Source organism: Chrysochloris asiatica, unplaced genomic scaffold, assembly GCF_000296735.1.
Source record: "Chrysochloris asiatica unplaced genomic scaffold, ChrAsi1.0 scaffold00224, whole genome shotgun sequence".
Taxonomy (NCBI): Eukaryota; Metazoa; Chordata; class Mammalia; order Afrosoricida; family Chrysochloridae; genus Chrysochloris; species Chrysochloris asiatica.
This window is the reverse complement of record NW_006408742.1, coordinates 3,781,029-3,806,442: the sequence shown is the minus strand read 5'-3', so window position 1 is coordinate 3,806,442 and position 25,414 is coordinate 3,781,029. Positions and strand designations below refer to the sequence as shown.

Sequence of the window (25,414 nt, the reverse complement as noted above, 5' to 3'; positions counted from 1 at the left end):
TACTTCAATAGGCAATGATGCAGCTACCACTCTGGTCTGTGGAAGAAAGTCCAGCACTGGGCTGTCTTGGGTGTCACTCCAGGACCTGACGCCAGCAGCAGTGGAAGGGCAAGGGAGAAGAGAACTGTACTCCATTCACCTCAAGACAAGATCAGACTAAGAAATGGTGGAGGAGAGGAAGGGAGGGTCAGTTAAAAACTTCCTTCTTATATTTCTGAGATCCTCCACAAGAAAGAATGAAGAGACCAGGAAAGAAGACACCTTCTGTGTTTTTATGAACCTAAGCAATTTCCCCTCAGTAGATCAAACAACTCTGTAAGGTCTAAGAGGAAGGTCTTTGTTATAACTTGGTGGCAGATGAGAACACCAAGTCTCAGAGAGGTTATAAGACATATTCAGTGTCACTAGGCCAGTCAATAACAGTGAGAAGACAAGGACCCAAGAACCCAGAACAGTGGGAAGACAAGGCTTCCTGTCTCCAGGCCCAAAGAAATTGATGAGAGGCCTCCCAAGTCTAAGGGTCAAGTTACTAGTTCCCATTCTATAAGCAAATTCTATTTAACCATAAAGATCAGCAAGAACTACAACAAACTGGAAAAAGTGTGGTACTTCTAAAGGAGAGAGTCAAGTTTCAGTACCAGGTGATGGTCTATTCTACATGGAAATAAACTCAAATCTTCTAATTTTCAATAAATAGAAATATGGTATTGTGAAAAAATCTCGTAGCTTTTAAATGGTTGCTCCAAGTTTTAAAAACATCACATTCGCCCAATCAAGCACATATTCAGGGGAAACTAAGCTCAGAAGTGACCATTTCTAAATGTCAGCTGTAATCTCAACAGAAATTACCCCAAATATGAAATAAGGGGGTCAGACTCCAAGGTTGGTTCTTAAGTGAGGGCTTCCAGGGGCGTGGGGATATAAATCCATATGCCCATCAAGCAGTGTCTGTCATGCACATATGAATTATTCTTCAAATAAATAAGAGTAAGTTACAAAGTACTGCTACAAAATCATATAAACTTTATTAAACAAAAATATCAAAATGTGAAACTATTGTCTATCAACAAGTTCTCCAGGAGGTCTAGACACTTCTGAAGGTGGTTCTCCCTTCTACAAATAATTCTGCACTCTTTGATGTAAACCACATAGAATGGCAGTTTGGGCATCCTTGAGAGACACAAATTGTGTTCCTTTAAAGTGTTTTTTTGAGTTTAGGGAACAAAAAGAAGTCTGAAGTAACAAGATCAAAGTTTTAGAGTGAATGGGGTAAGGTTTCCCAACAAATTTATCCTAGGGCAAGCAACCTTTTCTACCCTCAAAGAATGAAGGGTTGCATTGTTGTGATGGGAAAAAATTCCTCAGTGCAACTTTCTTGTTTTTTTCTCACCAATGCTTTTTTTTTTTTTAGTTTTTATTGGGAATTGAGTGATAGTTTAATGGGAAACATCAGTTTTACACTCATCGTTTCATTGTAATGATTAACCAATGCAGTTTTCAATCTTCTTAAAACTTCTTCCTAATAATGCCCCCATGGTTGTCCTGTACACTGAAGAAAATCTATAAAAATTACCTTTTTGGGATCCCCCAAACCAGTCACTATAACCCTGAGTTGACCTCTCTGCTTTGAATTTAACTGACCCAACAGATCCCCTAAGAAGTCAATGCTTTTGATTGGACCTTTTTTATTTATTTTTTTTACGACACATCAATGAAAAAAGACAAGTGTATTACTGAGAGAACTTGTCTGCAGCCATCCACTAACATGTTTAAACACGCTTTGCTTTGAATAAACACATGCACATATGAATGAGCTGAAATCTTAGTAGCAGTATTTTTTACTTACCCTCATATATTTAAGGAGCTCTGGTAACGTAATGGTTACGAATTGGGCTGCAAACCTTAAGGTCAGCAGTTCAAAACTGCCAGCTGTTCTACAGGAGAAAGATGAGGCTTTCTGCTCCCATAAAGATTTACAGCCTTAGAAACCCTGTACAGGGTCACTAGGAGTCGGAAGCAACTCCATGGCACATAACCACCACCACCATAGATGCTATTATGATAAAATGCAAATTTATATTTAACTTAACTCACAGTTTTCTATAATTATTATCCAAAAAAACTGACAGTAAATATATAATCACTACTATTTGAACTCTCATAACCTGTTTAGTTGAAAACAAAACCAAACTCCATCCCCCAAACAAAAAAAGATCCTCATATTTGAAAAAGATCAGGAAGGACTGGACCAGATAATTTCAAACATTCCACATTCTTATAATTTCATGATTATATTTCGCAGCAAGGTGGAAGAGTGGAAAAGGAAGAAAAGCCTTCTATGCCAGGGAATGCACTTAGAACTCAGCAGACATATGGCCATGCTAATGTTCCACAAGAACTGTATGACCGTCACACATCCAAATTCAAGAACAAAAGCAAACTAGTCAATGCCACCAGCAATAGTCACTGAATACCTCCTAAATATTTATTGAATAACTACGTTTCAGGCATATCATGCAATACAAAAAACAATACAACCAAAAATGGGGAAAATATATAAACAAAAATAGTGAGAGAAAGTCAGACGCTGCTGTTATTGTTTAGAGCTGCCGAGTCACTTCTAACCCATAGCGATCCTGTATAGGGTTTCCAAGGAGTGGCTGATGAGTTTGAACTGCCGACCTTGCGGTTCAAACCGACCTTGCAGTTCAGTGCATTATCTTGCAGCGTCACACCAGTCAGACATTAATCACAAATAACTGCCCATTCACAACTGGAATCAGTGCAACTAAGAAATCTGTGAGGCTACAATGTCATTTTAGAACAATTTAACCTGCTCTGGGCTAGTCTGTAAGGTCCTCAAAAAGCAATGATTTGATTAAGCTGAGATCTTAAGAGTAAGTAGGAGTTAACTAGGAGCATGTGTGTATGGTTAAGTGGGGCGGGCATTCCAGCAGAGGGCCTGCACTGGGTGGGGATGTGGTATTTTCAAATAACTGAAAAGCCAGTGTGGCTGAAAGCAAGAGAGAGAGGGCACCTGATGTTTGAGATGAAGCTGAGATGAGACTAAGTTCTCTATAGGACACAAAATATTGAGGCCTTCTAATCATTTCAGAACACTTTGATTTTTACCTGAAAAAATTGTCAATGTCTCACACAGTTCCTGTCGCAAAGCAGATGTTTGAGAAATGAAACTGATGTGGTGGCAGGAGAAGAAGCTACAGATGTGAGCAGTGGCTAAGTTTACAAGGCCTGTAAAACACACTAAGGACTTTGAACATTATAGGAAGAATGATGGGAGGCTATTGAAAAGTTTTAGGTCTATGCAAAAGATAATTCAACATGGAGAGTGACAGGATGCAAGATTGTTATTGTTATTAAGTACTGTCAAGTCAGTTCCAACTCATAGTCACCCTGTATAGGGTTCCCAAGGAGTGGCTAGTGAGCTTGAACTGTGAGCCTTGCAGTGCAAACCAACTTTGCAGTCAACAAAATTAATCCGCAGCGCCACACCAGGACTCCAGGATGCAAGATAGAACACAGAAAACCCAGTAAAGAGATTACTGAAGCAATCCAGGAAACCAATCATAGTGCCCTGGATTAGGGTAGAGACAGTGGGAATGGATAACGGAATCTGAAGATATACATGTAGAGGAATTGACATTATGTTTGAATCCTTTTTTTGATTTGGGGTAGAGGATGAGCCAAGTTCCTGTCCTGGGCACCTCAGTGAACAGTGATATATCTGGCTGAGACAGGAGAAGGAGCAGATTTGGAGTTGAGATAAATTTGGGGGACCCTTGGATCATAGAAGTGGAAATGCCAAAGAGGCAGTGAAAAAGACTAATGACGCTTAGGAGAAAGTAGAACAGAGGTGGAAACTAACACTGTAAAATGGATCGAGGTGTGAAGGGAGAGCAGACAGAAGCAGTCACCAAGGAATAGGCGACGGAATAAAAATCCATGCCTTTCAAAGATTGACAAAATAAGAGAAAACCTGGAAGAATGTGTTGTCATGGGCACCAAGGAGGTGCTGAGAGGAGAGAATGGTCAACTGTGTCAAGTTGGAAAAGGAATGATAAATGTCATGCTCTGTGTTTTCCTTCATAATATTCATCATAATCTGTAAAGTTCTTCGCTTTCATTTTCACCTATCTCCTCCTAAAGGAGCTCTGGTACCGTAGTGGTTACAAATCGGACTGCGAGCCGCAAGGTCAGCAGTTCGAAACTACCTGCTGTTCTGCAGGAGAAAGATGAGGCTTTCTGCTCCCGTAAAGATTTACAGCCTCAGAAACCTATACAGGGTCACTATGAGTCTGAACCGACTCCACGGCACATAACAACAATCTCCTCCTAAAACGTATGTAACTAAATGAGGGTTTATTCTTCATTCCGTTCCTACAGCTCTGTTGCATAGAGGTTCTCCCTGATAGGCACTGAAAAGAATGTATGAAGAGCACACACATGCGTGGATGTATGAAGAATGAATACATGAATGCTTTGGGAAGGAATCAGTAATGGAGAAATTGCAGGTGAAGGGGGCAGGAAGAGTACCAGGAGAAAAGTCTGAAAATGCAGAGACAATGGGGTCCAGATGTTGGTTGGTCTTGAATGGCACAAAGCTACTTCACTGGATCATTGCCCATCAACCTTCTACCCAAGGAGCAAACGTTATCAATTTCTCTTCCATGGATTTCTCCGATTGTCCAGATTGGTCCACCAATCCACAGTGCTTCCATTCCTAATTAGGATCTTACTGCAGGAAAACCATGAATAATTTGATTGGGAGTGAGATTTCTCTGAGGATTCCAATTCCAATCCTCTGCATCATGAGCACCCCAAACCACAAAGTTATTTCATCATGCTAATGAGTTTTGTAGCATAATGCCTGTGTGCTTCAATGCTTTAAGACAAGTCAATGTACAAACATCTGCAGGGAAACTGAACAGGGTTATTTACTTTAACAAATCATTATTTACTTTTCAAAGGAAGTCACAGCACTAAAGTGGCAGATGCCTTAGTTCATATAAAAGCCAATTCAATGTATACATTTTGATCTCAAGGTAATTCATTTTACTTTTAAATGACTGATGCAATTGATAAACTTTTGTTCATAGTAACTAGGAAAAAAAATATGTTATTACCAATTTCAAGTGGAAAAATGCAATTGATGTCTCCCTTTTGCTGAAAATTACGACATATGCTCCCCATTCTCTCCACAATGGCAGACTACATTAACTATGTCCTAATTAAATGTTTTAAATGTGGAATGAAACCTATTTGGGGGGAGGGCGGAAGCCGGTGCTTTCATAAAACTGCCCTAATTTACTTAGCTTCAAGGGCTCAATTGACCTTTATACTGCCTTAAATTAATCAGTTAGCTGGGACACACCTTCTTACTTTCAAAATCAGGAGGTTGTAAAATAAGATTTCAAAAAAAAGGATTTTTCAATAAACATAAACTACAAGCATTAAACAAAACAAAACAAAGGTTGCCCTGAGGGCTGCCAAGATAGGTGAATTGACAAGATGAAAAGGCTCTGGACCAGGAGCCAGAAGCACCATATCAGGAACAACTGGCTTCCAAGATACCAAAACCACAATTGCCTCTACTCTACCCTCTCACTCCCATTCTCCCCCTCAGTCTGTGGCACCACCTCATGTTGGTACACCCAGCAACCGTAACAGCACCTGGCATTCTGAGAGTTCTCATTTTGGGAAAGGAAGAAGAAGAGGAAGAGTAAAACTTCCTCAAGTCCAAATCCAGCCTCCATCACTATCTTGAGCAAGTGACTTAACTGCTCATCTATAAAAAGGGAATGATAACATCCTCTTCTTAAAGACTGTTGTAAGGAATAAGTGGGTTGATAATTACAAAGGCTTGGGGAAAGGCTTCCCAGTTTTATCTTTATCATCACCACCACCATTGTTTGACCTTGAGCAAGCCACAGTTCATTATGGTTTAAGTTTGCCCATCAGTAAAATACTGGGGATGAATAAACTAATATCAGGAAAATACTCTATACATCTTTAAATCAGATTGTATCTCTAAGTCTCCAGAGCAGCAGCCAGAAAGAAGTAAGTGTGGTTCTTACTAGCCCACAGAGATTCAACTCCTTCCCACCACAGGCTGGGTTCAGTCTCTTGGTCTGCCCAGCCAGTCCCCTTCCTTATTGCAGAGCTGGATGGACTGTTCAGAGATAAAAATATTCATCAGGATGCCCCAAGCTGTGTAAACAGTGCAGGTGTGAGAACAGAGCCTACTTCAGAGGAAAGACACCAGAGAGTGAAACCAAGGAACCAAAGACCAAAGCAAACACAACAGACCAGCGCATACTCTGCCCTGGAAGTTATTTATTTCTCAACCTTCATCTAATACCAATTAAGAGAACTTCAAACTAGAAAGTCACGTTGTAGCAGGGAAAATGTCCCCTACCCTGATGCATAGCACCCCACTCTTTTTGCCAGGTAGAGGTCATCGAGTTAACGGTTTCAACCTTTCTCCCGCGGGCATCATTTCTCCAAGGCTGAGAAGTGCTCAATACTAAAATTTGTGCTCTGGGTTATTCCCCTCTCCTTTCTGGGCTTCAGTTTCCACTGAATAATAAAAATGGAAGCGAAAGGAAGTTTCACTTACCCAATTTCCAAATTTCCTAGCAACTTTAAAGTTTTTAAATTCCATCAAAAAAAAATCAAACAACAGATTGCATTAGGCAAATCAGCTGTACAAGACCTCTTTAAATTATTCAAGAGTAAAGATGTCAGTTTGAGGACTAAGGTGAACCTGACCCAAGTCATGGTATTTTCAATAGTTTCTTATGTATGTGAAAGTTGGACAATGAATAAGGAGACTGTAGAAGAAGTGATGCGTTTTGAGTTACGGTGTCTGAGAAGAATATTAAAAGTACCATGGACTGCCAGAAGAACAAAGAAATCTGTGTTGGAAGAAGCACAGCCCCTTAGAAATCAGCATGGTGAGACTTCATCTTTCATACTGAGTACATGTTATTTGGAGGGACCAGTCCTTGGAAAAGGACATCATGCTTGGCAAAGTGGAGGGCCAGGGAAAAAGAAGACCACCTGTCAAGGAGATGGATTGGCACAGTGGCTTGAGCAATGGGCTCAAGTACAACAACAATTATGAAGATGGAGCATGAGCAGGCAATGAATCATGCTGTTGTGCACAGTGACACTAGGAGTCAGAACTGACTAAATGGCACCTAACAAAAACAACATCAATAATTTCCACTTTGCAAGGGAGATATTTTGTTTAATAAAGTATAAAAGAAGGTTCACAATTAAAGAAGGTTCTACCAGTAGCTCTGTGATGTTGGACAAATTAGTCACCCTCTCTGTGCTTCAGTTTTTTCCTCTGTAAAATGCGGACAAGAGTATCGTCCTCACAGGGTTATTGTCATGAGTAGTGTAATTAACACAGCAAAGCGTAACGTAATTAGAACTGTGCCTGGCACATGGCACATACTATTTTAGTGTAATTATTACTATTTTTCAAAGTTGTACAACCAATTTTCTACTCAACAATAAATTATGTGGGGGAGATGGCATACTAGGGTTAATGCATACACAAACTTGGTCTAGTGACAGGAAATTGGTGTTGTAGTCATGATTCTGTCCCAAATTAGCTGTTTGATGTGAATGAAGTACTGCCCCGCTCTGGGCCTTAGTTTCCAGAGCAGATAGCACACGAAGTTCCTTGAAAAAACTCAAATCAGATCATCTGGAAGCCACAGTGATTTCTTTGATCTACAGTTTTGGAACAGGGTTTCTTTAAACTTTGATGTTATTCTTCACACTTAAAAACCTGGGGATTTCACATAAAAATCTAGATTCATCATGCATCTAATAAAACCAAAGTTCTATCACACCTGAACCCTCAGCAATAGTTTTTCAAGTGCGGTGCCGATGCCTGCAGCGGCATCACCTGGAAACATGTTAATAAAACAGTTGTTGCGTCTACCCTGACTCTTGGTAACCCCACGTGTGTCAGAGTAGAACTGAGCTCTACAGGATTTTCAATGATTGATTTTTGGCAGTTGAATCCAGACCTTCTTTTGAGAGTCCTCTGGGTATCCTTAAACCTCCAATCTTTTGGCAAACAGAGAAGTGCCATTTGTTCCATCCAAGGACTCCAGAAACTCATAGAAATGCAAATACTCAGGCTAGAACCTAAAAGCAGTGAATCAGAAATTCTGGTAGTGTTACAGTCTTGGGAATCCTATAAACAGGGTGACGATGAGTTGGAATTAACTCAATGGCAGAAGGTGTGGTTTTGTTTTCTAGGAGATTCTATAGACGTTTAAGATGTGAGAATCACTGCAGTAGACAAACACTTGGTAGGTGTTGAGGAGTGGGTACTAACTCCATTTAGATGTGAAAGGTGACAGTGGGCTGTTTCATCACTGTTCCTATCAACCTCCGGGGTCCCTGACCCTGACACTGTGGACCAGTTGGGATTATTGAACTTTCCACAGCCTCATGTTCCCTGCTGCCCAGTCCTAGGTGGGCCTTTGGCCAGTTCTGATCTCTTCTCACAAGAGGGGCTATGAGCCCCTTGGAAACTGTATACCAGTAGGATGGTGTTGCTACAATCAGAAACTCAGCCTGTCTGAAGGCAGGCTGTACCCACCCAGGGCACAACTGAAAGAACAAACTGCTGAGTTCCCTTTATTAAACCCAACACAATTCACATGCACAGCTGCTGTTAAAAACAGCTACAGCTGCTAAATGGGGGCTCATCAAGGAGTCTAGAAAAAGTGTTCACAAATTGAATACCAATTAACAGACACGTGCAGACTTCAGGCTATAGTCTTGGTTCTTCCCCCAGATCCTTGGGCTCTTTCTCCAGACCAGAAACCATCAGCCTTCCAACACAGTAGGGATGGTGGGAAAAATGCTTTTCAAATCAGCATGAGACAAGACTGAGAATTTGGGGTTAGTTTCAGAGGACTTCTGTTTGATCCAAGCTCAACCATTTAGTGTCCTTGGGGGAAGTTATTTCTGATCCTCTACTTCTTCCTGTGTTAAAATTGAGTTGATAACAAATACCTACTTCATAGGACTGAGGAGAGGAAAAAAGCAAAATGAGATTATGCAGATGTAAGTACTCTGTAACCTGTGGAGGATGAGATAAGAAGAAAGACATATTTACTAGCATACCTGAAAGCTGCAGTTGGGCCCAAAAGTCATTTAAAGTAAAACTCAGTGTTCCTGGGGTTATCTGAGTTGAAATCCGAGAATTTCATTGCTATAAAGGGCCTTTTGAGGACCTGTTATCCAACCTTACTCTATAACCCACATACACCTCCAATTCCTGAATACTGTCCACAACAGCCTAGTCAAAAGGGGGGGGGGGGTCCCATCAGAAGACTGTCCATTCCACAAATGAATCTCACTCCATTATATGGCAGACAGCTCATTTCACATTAGACTTAATGTGAACATCAGGTGAAGATTCCTCTTTATGGAAGCCACATCAGACTCGCTATCAGTTAAGCAGCTTTGAAAGCAAGGGCACACTTTCTCTCTGTATGTTAACTGCCTTTTCTCAATAGGTACATAAGCAGTTTCAAAGATGTGGGGCGGCAGGGGGTGGGGCAGACTGGATTTATGAATTACAAGCACAAACCCAAATGTGCAAGGCAGCATGGCTCCCCTTAAAAATGCTCAGTTAAACAGTTAAACTCATCTTTAAGTTGATCACCTTCCTCTTCTTGTCAGAATTCCCCTACCCATATTAACTGACTCTTTAGTCCCTTCTGTTACTTAAACATCAAAATTCTGGGGCTTGCCTGTAGGGAACTGTGGCTGAAATTGAGCTCCCCTGCCCCTTTCTACCATTCGATCTTTTCACTTTCAAACTCTCTTGATGACAAAAGTTCAAAATAAAATTTAAAAATCTCAGACTAGAGGGTTGCCAGACTGAGCTATCATCTGATGCCACATTTTTAGGATCACGATGTTTGTCTCCCTCACCTCATCTGTATTGCTGGAACATTCTCTCTCCAGAACCCAGCATGTGGTGTGGTATTTAGTAGTTTTGTTACAGTAGCCTGATTATCTATCCTCCCAGAGTGAGAAAGAAAATTCCTTCAATTCAACAACTGTATTCCAAACCTTTTGAGTCCATAAAGCCCCAAAGAACAAATGACCCAGTCTTCCTACCTGATCTTATCCTCCCTGTCAGTCACACTAGCCTTTTCTCCATGGCTTAAACGTGCCAGCTTATTACCACCTCAGGGCCTTTGCACTTGCTGTGGTATCTACTGGAACACTCTCCTATCCATCCCTCAGATGCTTGACTCCTTCTTATCTCTTTCTATTTCAAATATCTCTGCTTCAGAGAAGCCTTCTCTAACACTCTGCCCAGTCACCCTCTGTCATAATACTCTGTGCTTTTTTATTATTTCTTGTTTTTAACTTTTATAGCACACACTCTATTTATTGTGCATGTTTAATCTTGTTGAGTACTCAGAGAAGCCTTAGGAAGGTAGTAACCCTGTGTCTCTTACTCACCTTTATGCATTTGTACTTTAACTATACAGGAGTTCTGGTGTGGCACTGTAGGATAAGCACTGGACTGCTAACTAAAAGGCTGGTGGTTCAAAACCACCTACCCAATTATGGGAAACCCTATACAGTGTCACTATGAGTTGGAACTGAGTGGACGGAACTCAGAAACACCACCATACTAGTGCCTAGCACATAGCAGGCACTCCAACATATGTTGAATAAATTTATGAGTTAATAAATGAATGCTTAAAGCATTATACATATTCAAATACTAGTTGGAAGAAAATAAGAACTTATACCAATACCCAGTACTCAACTCACAAGTGGTAGTCAAGTCTTCTTGTGCAGAGAAGAAAATATAAAAAATAGAGAAACAAATTGAATAACAGATCCCCACCCCAGTCTTATTCATAGCAGCACTGTCCATAGTAGCTGTCTCTTTATCTTGTGCATCAGGAATTCATGGAAAGGCACTTAAGTGGGAGAAAAACAGAGAGCTGTTTCCTAGAGACAGGGCCTCCTCACATAATGATATAATTATGAACTGCCCTTAAAGAAATCATTCAGCAGGCAAGTACTTAACCAGGTCCATGGTAAACACTTCCACCAGCTCTAAGAATCCATTGGGCAAGGTCTAACAATCAGACCTGGGAAGGCAGGTCATCAGCAGGTCAGATTCATGGACTTACCCATTCCACTTAGAGTCAGCCTTATCTACTACATAACCTGAGCTCTCAAGGAGACAGAAAAGCCCAGCTGTTAGCCTAGAGTAGTTCAGAGAACCTTCGCCCCAGGAAGTCCTGTCAGATGCCAGAGGTCAGAGAGGGAAGAGAACAGTATACAAGCAGAAGGTACTCTAGACCTGGGTAAGTCCTGTTTCACAACTTACTCAGACTAAAGTTACATCGCTTGCCAGAATCTCAGTGCCCTCATCTGTAAATGGGTACCTCTAGTTCCTATATCATCTTCTTAAAGGACTGGTCTATGAAGACTACCACACCAGATGTGAGTATGTAATATATAAAGCACTGTATATTGGTAAAGAGCTCTGGTAGCATAGTGGTTATAAGTCAGGCTGCGAACCTCAAGGTCAGTAGTTCAAAACTACAAACCGTTCCTTGGGAGAAAGATGAGGCTTTCTGTTCCTGTAAAGATTTACAGCCTCAGAAACTCTATACAGGATTGCTATGAGTCAGAACCTACTCCACAGTACACCACCACCACTACCAAAGGTAAATGATTGTCCTTGGTTGCAAATACTGGGAGCTCACAATTGGGATCACACAACAGCTATCTAAACACATTAACGTAAGAGAAGACTTAATGTCTTCTCTGCATAAAGCCTACAGGGTAGACATGCCAGAGGTCCAGAGCCCTGGATGCTCACAGAAGTTAGGGTGCACAAGAAAGGGGGCATTCCCAAGAATCACTGTGTCAACAAGCTAAAGCAATCATTTTGGTCATTTCTTAACTTGTGCTATGATAAGTCTTAAGCAATACAGCTTATTTCTGGGCCACAAAAGGCGATAAAAATCGAGATTTTCTAGACTCCGAAAAGGACAGCATTGCATAACTTAATGTTGTTGTTGTTAAGTGCTTTCCAGTCGGTACCAACCCATAGTGACCCTTATAGGGTTTCCGAGGAGCAGCTGGTGAGCTTGAACCACCGATCTTCCAGTTCAAATGGCTTTGTATTCTGACACATTAACATATAGTACCACAGAAAAGAAAAATTAAAAGGAGACAAAGTCAGAAGTGTTGATTCCTTAAACAAAGCCTGAAGTAGTGTCCCATGGGAAAACTCTGGTAAGAGTGGATCCAACTGCTGACCCCTACTGTGCACATGATTCCATGGAATCCTGCAAAGATAACCAAACTAAAAGCCATAAAAAGGGGGTTTTAGGGTTAATGTACTGGACTACAGAGTCATTTGAACCGCAAAATCAGTGGTTCAAGCTCACCAGCTGCTTCTCAGAAACCTATACAGGGTTGCTATGGGTCGAAACTGACTCGACAGCACTTCACAACAACAACAACAAGGAGGGGCTACGAGGAAAGGTCATTTGTATTTCTCCTCAGAGAGATATAAGAAGGCTTCGTGAGCCAAGAAGCATTTGAGTGGGGACAGAAGAGCCAAGCAGAGCTAAGATGTTGGAGACAATCAGTCCACAGAAGCTGGTATTCCTAACTGTTTCTGGGTTTCGGATCCTCTTGACAAGCTAGAGAAACCTGTGGAGTTCTCAACAGGGTAGTCTATTTAAATAAATATGGTAAAATTCACTTAAACTAATATGAAAATACAAAATGTGTTTTAAAAATACATTTGTAATAAAGCAACATATGTGACCCTTTATAAATACATTAAATAATAAAAATCCATCCCCACTCCACACCCCCCACAAAATAATATCCAAACCCAATGCCATTGAGTTGATTGCAACCTCAGTGACCCTGTATGGGGTTTCCAAGGCTAGAGATCTTTACGGGAACCAAAAGCTGCATTCTCCCACAAAATGACTGGTGGGTTTGAATTGCCAACCTTGTGGTTAGTAGTCCAGTACTTACCCTATGAAATCTATCAGCAACTTTAATATCCACCATCATTTCAAACCAAAAATCTAGCTGCCATCGAGTCTATTCCAACTAAGTGACTCCATTTTTGTGTCAGAGTAGAACTGCACCATATGGTTTTTAATGCCTGGATCTGGAGAAGAAGACCACAAGTGTTTTCTTCCAAGGGGTCTCTGAATGGAATCGAATCTCTAACCTTTTAGTTGGCTAGCGGTTAAGCACACTTACTGTTTGAACCACCCAGAGACCCCCAAAGCTGATATAGAAACTATGTTTTGACTTATCTCCAACAGCTATTATGAAATGTGTTGTTTTTAAGTGCCATGAAGTCAGTTCCAACTCATAGACACCCTGTATAGGGTTTCCAAGGAATGGCTAGTGAGCTTGCACGGCCGAGCTTGCAGTTCAAACTGACTTTGCAGTCCAGTGTATTAACCCACAGCGCCACACCTATTATCTTTATAAGGACGCCTAATGTGGTGATTGTAGGATCAGCAAAGGACTGCAAACTAAAAGGTCAGCAGTTCAAACCCAACAGTTGTTCCTCAGAAACCCTATATAGAGTTGCTAGGAGTGGGAACAGACTTGACGGCACTTACAACAACAACAATATGCCATTTACTTGTTGGAAAACTTGGGCCAATTGCTGAATCTATCTAATTCTTGGGTTCCTCATAGTACTTCATCTCAACAAGTTATGGTGGTGGTGGTGGTGGTTGTGTGCCGTTGTGAGTCTGTTGTGACTCACAGTGACCATCTATATATAGGGTTTCCAAAGCTACAAATCTTTATGGGAGCAGAAAGCCTCATCTTTTTCTCTACAGAGTAACTGCTGACCTTGAGGTTAGCAGCCCCGCTAGTAATCCACTACGCCACCAAGGCTCCTTTCTAAGGGTTATGTTATTGTTGTTAAGGACCATTGGGTTGGTGCCAAGCCATAGCAACCCTGTATAGGGTTTCTGGTAAGCTTGAACTGCCATCCGTGCAGTTCAAGCCGACTTTGTAGTCCAGTGCATTAACCAGCAATGCACATCAGGGTTATAGTAAGGATTAAGTGATACAATGATGTAAAGCCCTGAATATAACATCTGACACAGAGCAAATACTCAGCAAACAAATGGCAAACACCATTATCTTCCCAATCTATTCTGCCTCCTTGCCTCTACCCCAAGTAGAAAGACTTCAATGTTACATTTCAGGAGCAAGCCGACTTTGTCTGATCATGAGTCTTAGCAATCTCCAAAGTCAACCAGGATCATGCTTAGGAGTAACTTCATGGGGTGAGGCAGACAACCTAAGGACTGATGCAAGATAAGAATGCAGTAATGCCAGTCTAGGAGCGGAGGTCTCTAGGGCCATCAACGGAAAAGAGCCAAGAGCGGGACCCTACCCAGAGAAGCAACGATGCCTCTAGGCATAGAGGCAGAGATGATGATGTGGAGTGATGAAGCGGCTGGGGGCTTTGGATCCAGAGAGGGAGAGGGACTGTGTGCTGAAGACTGGGGGGTGGGGAGTGCAGGGCACAGGTTTGTAGGGTATACCCCTTGATCAGTTGATGATGCATGGAGGGGATCGGAATCATGGCAATGAAACGATATACGATGCAATGAATGTAAAACTAAAGTTCTCTCATGTAAACTATCATATAACTCCTTATTCTGAAGATCTAGAAAGTGCCTAGAAATAGGGTAGGTCCCGAAGCACTGTATGTTTAAAACTTAGAAGTGTTCACCTGCCAACGGTCTAGGAAAAGACAAGAGCCAGCAAACTATTCTGGTGTACATGGGTGAAGGACAAGGAGGAAGGGTCTCCAAAAGTCCTTATGAATTTCTCATGGTTTTTGCTCCTATTTTATCCTTAGAATCCTGCATACTGCCTGGAAAACAGCAAGCATCTAGGATGGAAATATCTGTTAAATGCATAAAAGAGAGAGAAAAAGAAGGCAAAGAAATGACAAGAAACCATCTTTGATTCTATAGGCTAGCATTCCCCTGAAGGTGAGGTCTTTTGGCTGTGTTGCCCAAGCGGTATGAAATGAACATGAGCTTTTTGAGTTTGAGATGCTTGGGTTCAAACTCATGCTCTGTCACATCATTGTGTATGATAGTTATTGTTGTTATGTGCCGTGGTTCCGACTCATAGCGACCCTGTACAGGGTTTCCGAGGCTGTAAATCTTTACGGGAGCAGAAAACCTCATCTTTCTCCCGCGGAACAGCTGGTAGTTTCGAACTGCTGACCCTGAGGTTCACAGCCTGATTCGTAACCTCTACGCTACCAGAGCTCCTGTGTATGATAGTACTAGGCTTATTTGAGCCTCAAGATTTCATCTTTAAAGGTGATATTCCCTACTTCCCTTCCAAAATAGGAATAATAATATTCTTACAAAGCTGTCAGAGGAAAATTACATGAGATAAGAGAGTCATATGAAGTAGGTAGCAGAAAGGTGATCACTGTTATGTATTTAATTAATAACAATGCAAGTTGGAATTTATCATGCCTGCTATAAATCAAATCAACTACACAGAAACAGGTTTTTGAATAAACCAAAACCAAACCAAACACTGTGAAGTTGATTTCAATTCATAGTGCCTCCATGTATTTCAGAGTAAACAGGGTTTGCGTGGTTGTGACCTTTCAAAAGCAGACAGCCAGGCCTTTCTTCCAAGGCACATTGGGTGGCTTCTGACTGTCAACCTTTTGGTTTACAGCCAAGCACTTAATCATTTGTGCCACCCAGGGGCTTTTTGCACTCCAGAGATCTTCCTGCAGAAATTATCCCAGCTTATATTCACTGCATTTTGTAATAAAGCACATTTTAAAAATAAATCATAAAGTCATATACACATTCTTTTCAGTTTAGAAAGTAATTTCATATTCAAACACAGTTCAAAGATAAGGCATGACTATTAGCCATGTTTAATAAATGAGAAAACTCAGACCACACAGTCAGCAAGAAGCAGCACTGGCACTGGAACTTTTAATATTCTTAACCATCATTTTCTCTATAAAAAAAATTGGAAAAGATGATCTTATTATGGAATACCACCACCCACCTGTCATTTTGATGTACTGTGGTGGCTTGCCTGAGGCTGTGATGCTAAAAGCTATGCCACTGGCATTTTAAATATCAGCAGGGTCACCCATGGTGGACAGGTTTCAGCAGAACTTCTAGACTAGAACAGACTAGGGAGAAACTTCTGGTGATCTCCTTCTAAAAATAAGCCAATAAGAACTTTACGGATCACAATAGAATACTATCCAGTATGGTGCTAGGTGTTATGTTGACAGGCACGATACAAGGAGCCCTGGTAATATAGTAGATTACCAGTTGGGCTATTATCTGCAAGGTTAGTAGTTTGAATCTCCCAGCCTGTCCATGGGAGAAAGATGAGCCTTTCTGCTCCCATAAAGAATTACACCCTTGGAACCCCTATACAGGATCACTATGACTCAGAACCAACTTATAGCACACAATCACCACCATCACCACCATACATTAGCCACAACAATAAACTCAAATATACCAATGATCCTGAAAATGGCACAGGACCACACAATGACGGTTGTTACACATAAGTTCGCCATGAGTCACAGCCAACTCCCTGGCAACTAAAACAACAGTATGAAATAAAATACTGGAACTTAATCTGCTGCAGAAACTACCTCGGATGCTTTCATGCTTAAAGCTGAAATCAGAAACAAGATTCTGAAAGAAGAGGAAGTAATTCTCTTTCTCCTAAATCAAAGTCTCTCCTCTGGATTTCACATGTCTGTTGTTGCTGTTAAGTGTCGTGGAGTCGGTTCTAACTCATAGCAATCCTATATAGCGTTTCCAAGGAGTCGTTGGTGGGTTTGAACTGCCGACCTTGTGGCTAGCGTCATGTGCTTATTCTAAAGCACCACACCAGGACTCCTTCACATGTCTAGAGATAATATACACAGCCGTGGTGAGTCTGTTGATTAAGCATTGAGCTTATTAACGTCAAGGTCAGTAGTTCAAATCCACCAGCTACTCTGAGGAAAAAGCAACTCGCCTCCCATAAAGATTATAGCTTTGGAAACCCTATAGGGCAGTTCTACTCTGTCTTACAGGTCTACTACGAGTCAGAATGGACTTGACAGCAATGAGTGTGGTTTAGTTTATAGTTACTAGTCTCCCGTAGGAGAAAACAAAGAGACAGAACTGAGTTTTAGCAACCTCTTTGCTATTTATTAGCCATGCAGCCTTGGATGGTTTGTAATGCCACTCATTTCAATATCTTCATCTATGTAATGGGAAAGCAATACCTTTCCTTAAGACTGCATGAGGATTACTTCCTGACACCAGGAAGACAATCCATAAATGACAGCGACACTGTATCATAACCATGGAACTGAATCTTAGTCTGTGGCTTAAGCAACTGTTGTCTTCTTTCTGCCTTCTCTAGGTTCTGAATAAACCCTCTTCTGCATCTGCTCAATGGGGATATAGCCCATCTCCAGTCGACCTCACCAGGGAATGAAGATAACAAAAGAGCTGGCAGAGACATTATGCAAATACCAAATATTATTAAAACATTAATGAACTCTAGCAATTTCCCTGAATTTTGATAAATGGTGTTTATTACACACTGCCAGCCTCTCACACAATCTGGGTGCTCAAATATTAAGTAGCTAATAATAGCAATCATTCTCCTAAAAGACCAAGGTATAGAGAAATAAAGGATTCCAGTTAAAACCTGCCTCCAAAGAAATCTGAGTCTATGAACAGAAAAAAAGAGAACACTGGGAGAGGTCATGGAGACCACAGTCACCACAATGACCACAAGTAGACTCATTTCTGCCCCAACATCTATCCAGAATTCCACTTTGATAGGTCAGTGAGACGAGGATTCTTGGTGCAGAGAGATCATTGGTTATGACAACTTTCTACTACCACTTTGCTCTTTTGTACAAACTTGCCTCCAAACTAAACAGAATGAAGCTCTGGGAGGCTGGGAGGCTTCAGTCCAGACAAGCAATCAACAGAAAGACAATTGCTGCCTCCCACCTCCCCCAACCTGTCCCCAGTCCCTCCTACCAAAAAAAAACAAAAAACATTGCCATGGAGTTAATTCCAATTCTCGGTGACCCCATTGTGTTGCAGAGTAAAACACATCTATTGGTCCACAGCATCTTCTTACATGCAATCTTTAAAAAAGCAGATTTCCTGGCTACCTCAGAGCTACTGGGTAAATAAAAACTGCCAAGCTTTGGGTCAGTGTTGTTGTTTTTAGGTGCCATCGAGTCAATTCCAACTCATAGCAACCCCATGTACAACAGAACAAAACACTGTTCACTCCTGCCCATTCTCACAGATGTTAAGTTAAAGCCCACTGCTCCTGTCATTGGGCCAATCCATTTCATTGGGGGTCTTCCTCTGTTTTGCTGACCTTCCACTTTAGTTAGTATGATATCCTTCTTCAGGGACTGAGCCCTCCTGACAACATGTCTTAAGAATGAGAGACGAAGTCAGGCTATCCTGGCTTCCAAGGAGCACTCTGGTTGTATTTCTTCCAACACAGATTTGTGTTTTTTTTTCTTTTGGTAGTCCATGGTACTTTTAATATTCTCCTCTAACACCGTAACTCAAATGCATCAATTTTTCTATGGTTTTCCTTATAAATGTCCAACTTCCACATGCATATGAGGCTACTGAAAATACCATAGTTTGGATCAAGGGTACTTTAGTCCTCAAACTGACATCTTTGCTCTGGAACACTTTAAATAGGTCTTGTGTAGCAGATTTGCCTAATGCAATATGTCATTTGATTTCTTTACTACTGCTTTCCTGAGTGTTGACTGTTGATCTGAGCAAAATAAAGTCATTGACAACTTTAGTCTTTTTTCCATTTATCATGATGTTACTTATTGGTCCAGTGATGAGGATTTTTATTTTCTTTACATTGAGGTGCAACCCATACGGAAGGCAGTGATCTTTGATCTTCATCAGTATTCTAAGTCCTCTTAGTTTTCAGCAATGAAGGTTGTAGCATCTGTATATTGCAAGTTGTTAATGCATCAATAGTCAAGTTAATGGGTCATTAGTTAATGGGTCAGTAGTCAAGTGCAGGAGTCCTGGTGTGGCACTGTAGGATAAGCATTTGATAGAGAGGTCGGTGTGAACCAAAAGGTCAGTGGTTCAAACTCACCAGCTGCTCCTCAGAAACTCTATACGGGGTGACTATAGTCAGAAATGACTGGAGGGCACTTAACAACAGTAACAAGTACAAAGCCTTTGTGCCATGCAAAGATCTTCTTCATCCCCTGCTGCCCAAAAGAAAAAAGAAAAGAGGCAAGTGCTATCTATAGCTCTATTCAAAGAAGCTTTTACCAAATTCCTTTGACATTGTATCTGTGTGAGGGGATAATGTTTTTCAGCTTTTGACAATCCCAGGTGCAGCTCAAATGCAGACAGAACAAAGCCAAGAGGACCTGTCCCCTAATACCGCCACCCCCAACCACAATGCTTAGAAACCAGGACCTAATGCCACTCCAGTGACACCTCAACCTACTGGGTTCATTAAGATACCGCATTTGCATATTTATGAAATATCCAAGGTGGTGGCAAGTGAAACAAGTACACAATAAGAGATTTTGTTTTTTAAATCATGCGAAAATCTGCTTTAGAAAAAGTAAATCCACACAGACCCTTTCTGTCACCAATCCTTCACTGTGTGGAGCAACCAGCACCTCATTAAAGAAAGCAAGGAACTCACAAATGAATGCAGCACCACACATAGGCAAACTCATTTCACCACCTGCCTTCTAGTGTCCAGAGGGGCAAGAGGCTTAAATGACACTCTCCTGAATTTTCTCTCCTGCAGGTGAAAACAGAAAATTCCCAGGAGGCACGAAAGACTTCTCTTGCAAGGTCAGTGAAGTAAAAAGGAATAGAAGCAAATTTAGGTTACCTGTCAACACAGTGCCACCAGTAACATTATATTCATGTTCAAATTAAGGGTCCTAAGATAATGCTGTCTTCATATCTGGGTAATTGGTTTGGTTTTAACTCGGTGTGATCAGCTATGTGTTCTTAATGAGACAGGCATCTAAACTTATCCCTCCCCACAGCCTCCCATTTTCTGATGCAGGACAATCCTTTTTATGAGAACAGTAGTGAGGTTGGCAAAGGATCGGGCAGTGTTTCGTTCTGTACTCCACAGGGTGGGTCGCTCCGAGTAGGTACCAACTCGATGGTATGTAACAACAACAAAAACCTTTTTCTAATGATCTAGGGCAGGAGACAGCAGACTTGGGGATAATGATAATGACACAACTATTATTTAAGACAAAGGGAAAGACCATGATTAAGCAATTTAAATAACTGTCCTGACAATTACTATTCTGGTTTTTCTGATCTAAAGCTTTGTCAGCTTGGAAAACTTCCCTCTGGAAGCTCACACTTCGCCTGGCTAGGGTTTTTTGTTTTTTTTTTTTTTATGTTTTTAAGTTATTCTAAATAGTTGAATAGTCAAAAATACCAGTGGAGAGCTTTTTAATCCATACACAATCTAGGATATACTTGGGGAGAGTGGGACAAAACTTCCCAAAGCGTTACTACAGACGACCATGCGCTCAGTTTATACTGCTATAACCCCCATCATCTGCGCTTTGGGGAAGACCAAACAATCCTAGACAGAAGATAACCCAAAATAAACTAGAACTGCAACAACAGATAATGGGCTACAGAGAAGTAGATGGAGAAGGAGGAAGGCAAACGCCCCGTCTTTCTCTGTGGCCGAGACCCTTTCGAATCAAATTCTCCACTACCTGGCATTTATCGAGCGCACACAGAGATCCGCGGTTGATAGCACTACACTGGACTCCATTCTGCGGAATGTTAACGACCCGGCCACATGCTGCAAGCTAGCTAGCCTTCTACTGGTGGACCCCGTAGGCTGCATCCGAGGCCCCCAACGGCATGTCACCTGGGGAGGGATTCGGTCTCCTAGGCCTGGTTGATTGTCCTTTACACACTACTCTGCAGTTGGTTTAAAGACTCGTAGCTGCCAGGCTGCGAGGTGGGGATGAACGACATATTTTCTTCCCTCCTGTATTTCCAGGGTTCGAAACTCGAGGGCACGCATTTTGGACAATACACAAAGAGGAGACTGCCGGAGCTCCTTGCGGTCAGATCACTGAGCCTAGTCATTTTCGAGCAGGGAATTAGGAATTCGCTCAGCAAGAACCCTGGAGAAACACCGGAAACGCTTCCGATCTCATCAAAGGCAAGTCGATTTGCAAATCAAAGTTGCAGGAACTCTGGGCGCCCAGCCTACTTCAGCGGGTTACTCGGGAACACCCAACAAGTTTGGCCACCGGGGGCTCGGTATGACAGCGCCGCGGCGCAAGACTAGAGAAGCAACTTGTCGCAAGGGCGCCAAGCCAGAGCTCCTAGCTGTCTTGGCTACCGAAGCTCAGGAAAGGACCCGAGACCCGGCGATGGGAAGGTGCAGGTCTGAGGTTCCTGGAGCTAAATTCCCAAAGGCTCCGCCGAGTCTCACCTGGACAGACCTGCTTCCAGGGGCTTCTCCCCAACATTGAGACATTTCACCAGGAACACCTCACCTATCTACTAGTCCGAGCGGGTGAGAAATTAACAAAAGAGTCAACGAACGAGGGAAAAAATGAGAGAGACTCCGAGCAAAGTACAGTAAGAAGGAGAGGGAAGGCAGCTTAGCTAGCCGCGGAGAAAGAAGGAAAGAGGCGGAACAGAGATGGGTTATACCCCAGGCACCCGGCTCCAGTAAGGAAACCCAAGAGAAAAGAGAGAGCGAGAAGGGGAAATGGTTTTCTACCCCTTTCTCACCACACACACATACACACACAACCTCCCTCTTTTCCTTCCTTACCCAGCATGGAAAAGATGAAATCCTTGGCTGTATGAATCTCCAGCGCTCTCTGATCGTCGTATTCCCGTTGGTCGTGCTTGGTGAATTCTTGGATGAGTTTGTTCAATTCCTCCACTCGAGCTCCTGACCTGAAATCCAGCTCCGGGAACGAAGGCTTGTTGTTACAGCCCAGGGAGGCTGCCTTGCTGGCGGTGGGAGCCGCCATCTTCATGCAAAACGCGCTGAGTAGCAGCTCCGCCGCGGCGGCAGCACCCACCCCCGCCCCCCACCCCGCCCCCCTGGACCTCCTCCCTTCGCCGGCTCCCTGGCTGAGGCCCTGGCCCGTGGGCGTGCTGGCAGGCGGGCGCCTGGGCGGGCGGTCCTCTGCTCCGTGCGCTCGGAGCGTCTGGACTTCGGGAGGAGCTGGACTGCAGCGAGGGTGCGTGTGTGGCCCCGACACCCTTTTCTCCGGCCCCACGTCCTCCCTGATGCTGCGGGTCTCTGCCCTCCCTTGTCCTTCGCTGGCGGAGGCAACAGTGGTCACTGAGCCAACCAGAGCCTTCCTCCCAGCGAGGAAAGTGAAGTGGAAACAATGTGAAATTCACCAGCTCTGAAATCAACAAGCTGCCGGCTCCGGTGTTACGGAGCCAGCGGCAGCGTCCCCATTTAAAGGGACAGCGCACCCAGTGGAAAGAAAAATAAATAAATGACAGAGGGCTGTGCGTCTCTGCCACTTGCCAATCTGTACTCGGGCAGACGCGCGAGGTGTGGACGTATTCTTTCTCCACCTCCACCCTCCACCCCTTTTGGGGCAGGGCTTGCCAAGCATGTTGGAAGAGAAAGGAGTCTCCCTACGTTTGATTTAAGGGCGGTGTCCTGGGCAAGTGTGTTAATGCCTTTCCATCTCTATCCCAAGAACTCCAATGCCTTTAGAGGGTGAAAACCCACACGCATGTAAAATCTATCTTCCTCCTCCTCCTTTATTGTTTTCTATTTTGACTAAATTGCTAACTATAACGGAGATAAGCGTATTTTGAAAAGAGATTTGCCCACGCGATTCCATATGGACGTACCCGTTAGCCACGAAAGTATCCCTACCTTTGCTCCAGGTAATTAATTTTCCTGAATAACAGCCTATTCAGCTTAACAAACATATAATGAGTTAATGAAATCCAAACCACTCAGGTAGATGAAGGAAACGGATGGAGGAAGGGGGAAAGGAATGAATTGCCCCAAGTTCCAATGAATATAGAATGACTGAAAATTCTCTCCTTCAGCAAATACAATTTCAACACCCATTATTTGCCAGGTACAGTACCAGAATCAGGATGGGCAGTGATAAGTCAAAACACATGGTTCCTGCAGTCCACCTACACTTAAATGCCGATGCAGGGTACATCTAAATCTATGTCCTTTAGACAGAGCAAGAACTCAGATGTGTTTTTAGTGTTTATGAAGTATTTGACTCAAGTACTTTGATCCATTGACTCTTAAATACAAAGATCACCTCCCTCCCTAATGCTCCGAAGTCTTTTCTCTGTTCTACAACACCTGGTTTGTTGTAGTTATGTTTGGTTTTCCCAGGAGTGGCTGGTGAGTTTGAACCGCTGACCTTGTGGTTCAAACGGACCTTTTGATCCAGTGCTTTGCCCTATAGCGCTACATAGGGCATTTTTTAATTTCTTACTTCTCATGGTCAAGAATACACACTGCTTTATTATCCTTGGAGAAAGGTTGAGGGTCTGCCATGTCTTCCTCCTGTAACATAGACATATAAGCATTAAAGTAAGTCAAACAGCATAGTTACTGGTGTTCCAGTTCAGACACATTGCTGTTGTTAGGTGTCATCCAGTAAACTCCAACTTATAAAGACCATATGTACAACAGAATGAAACACTGCACCATCTTCACAATTATTGCTATGGTTTAGCCCATCGCCACCACTGTCAATCCATCTCATTGAGGATCCTCTTTTTCCCGGACCCTCCATTTTAGAAGCGTGATGTCCTTCTCCAGGGACTGGTCCTTCCTGATAACATGTCCAAGAATGAAAGACAACGTCTCACCATCCTCGCTTCTGACAAGCATATTGGCCGGAGTTTTCCTAGCACCGACTTGTTCCTTCTAGCAATTCATGGTGCTTTCACCACCACAATTCAAATTCTTCTACTGTCTTCCTTATTTACTGTCCAGTTTTTGCATACGTACAAGGTAAGTGAAAATACACTGGCTTGAATCAGACCAACCTTAGTCTTCAAACTGACATCTTTGTTCCAAAAGACTTTAAGGAGATCTTTTGCATCAGATTTGCCTAATGCAGTATGTCATTTGATCTCTTCACTGTTGCTGCTTCAATTAATGTTGATTGTGGGTCCTAGTAAAATGGAGTCTTTGATCACTTTCATCTTTTCTCCATTTGTTGTTGTTGTAAAGGGCTGTCAAGTCCGGTCTAACTCAAAACGACCCTGCATGATGCTAGTTATTGGTCCAGTTGTGAGGAATTTTGTTTTCTTTTAACTGATATTCATCATTAAGTACTTTAAGCCCTCTTCACTGTTAGCAAATTTTTATCATCTGCGCATCGAAGATTGTTAATGAATCTTCCTTCAATCCTGATGCCACATTCTTCTTCATGTAATTCAACTTCTCAGATTATTTCTTTAGCATAATCTGAGTACGCATGATAATATGATTACTATATTGTCAGGAGGGACCAGTCACTGGAGAAGGATATCATGTTTGGTGAAGTGGAGAGTTGGAAAAAAAAGAGGAAGACCCCCAATGAGATGGATTGGTACAGTGGCAGCATTAATGGACTCAAACATAAGCAACGATTGTTTAGTTGGCCTAGGATGGGGCAGTGTTTTGTTCTGCTGTATTTAGGATTGCTATAATGACTCAATGACACCTAATTACAACAATTAGGGTAAAAGGATACAACCCTGGCACACATCTTTCCTGATTTTAAAACATGCTGTATCCCCTTGTGCTATTTGAATGACTGCCTCTTGGTCTACGTATAGGTTCCTCATGAGTTCAATGAAGTGGTTTGGAATTCCCATGTTTTGCAATATTATCTATAGTTTGTTAAGATCCACACAATTGAATGCCTTTGCATAGTCAATAAAGCACAAGTAAACATCCTTCTGGCATTCTTTGCTTTCAGCCAAGATCCATCTGACGTCAATAATAACATCCCTTATTCCACGTCCTCTTCTGAATCTGGTTTGAATTTATGGCAGCTTTGTATCTTGTGAATCTGGTTTGAATTTATGGCTACAACAATTTTTTAATTATCTTCAGCAAAATTTTACTTGCGTGTGATATTATTTATATTGTTCAGTGATTTTCACATTCCATTGGGTCATCTTTCTTTGGAATGGGCACAAATATGAACCTCTTTCATACCAGTGGCCAGATAGCTGTCTTTCAAATTTTGTGGCAAGATGAATGAGTACCT

The 25,414-nt window shown here is 42.2% G+C and overlaps 1 protein-coding gene across 1 annotated transcript in view; it reads right to left on the bottom strand.

Annotated features, from left to right (window-relative positions):
- Window positions 1–22,196, bottom strand: part of MB21D2 (Mab-21 domain containing 2) — a 148,611-nt gene extending 126,415 nt beyond the window's left edge. Inside the window, exon 1 of the mRNA XM_006873143.1 lies at window positions 21,976–22,196. Within this exon, the coding sequence (XP_006873205.1) occupies window positions 21,976–22,186 (211 nt within the window). The 5' untranslated portion in view covers window positions 22,187–22,196. The remainder of the gene's footprint in view (window positions 1–21,975) is intronic.
- Window positions 22,197–25,414: the final 3,218 nt, after the last annotated feature.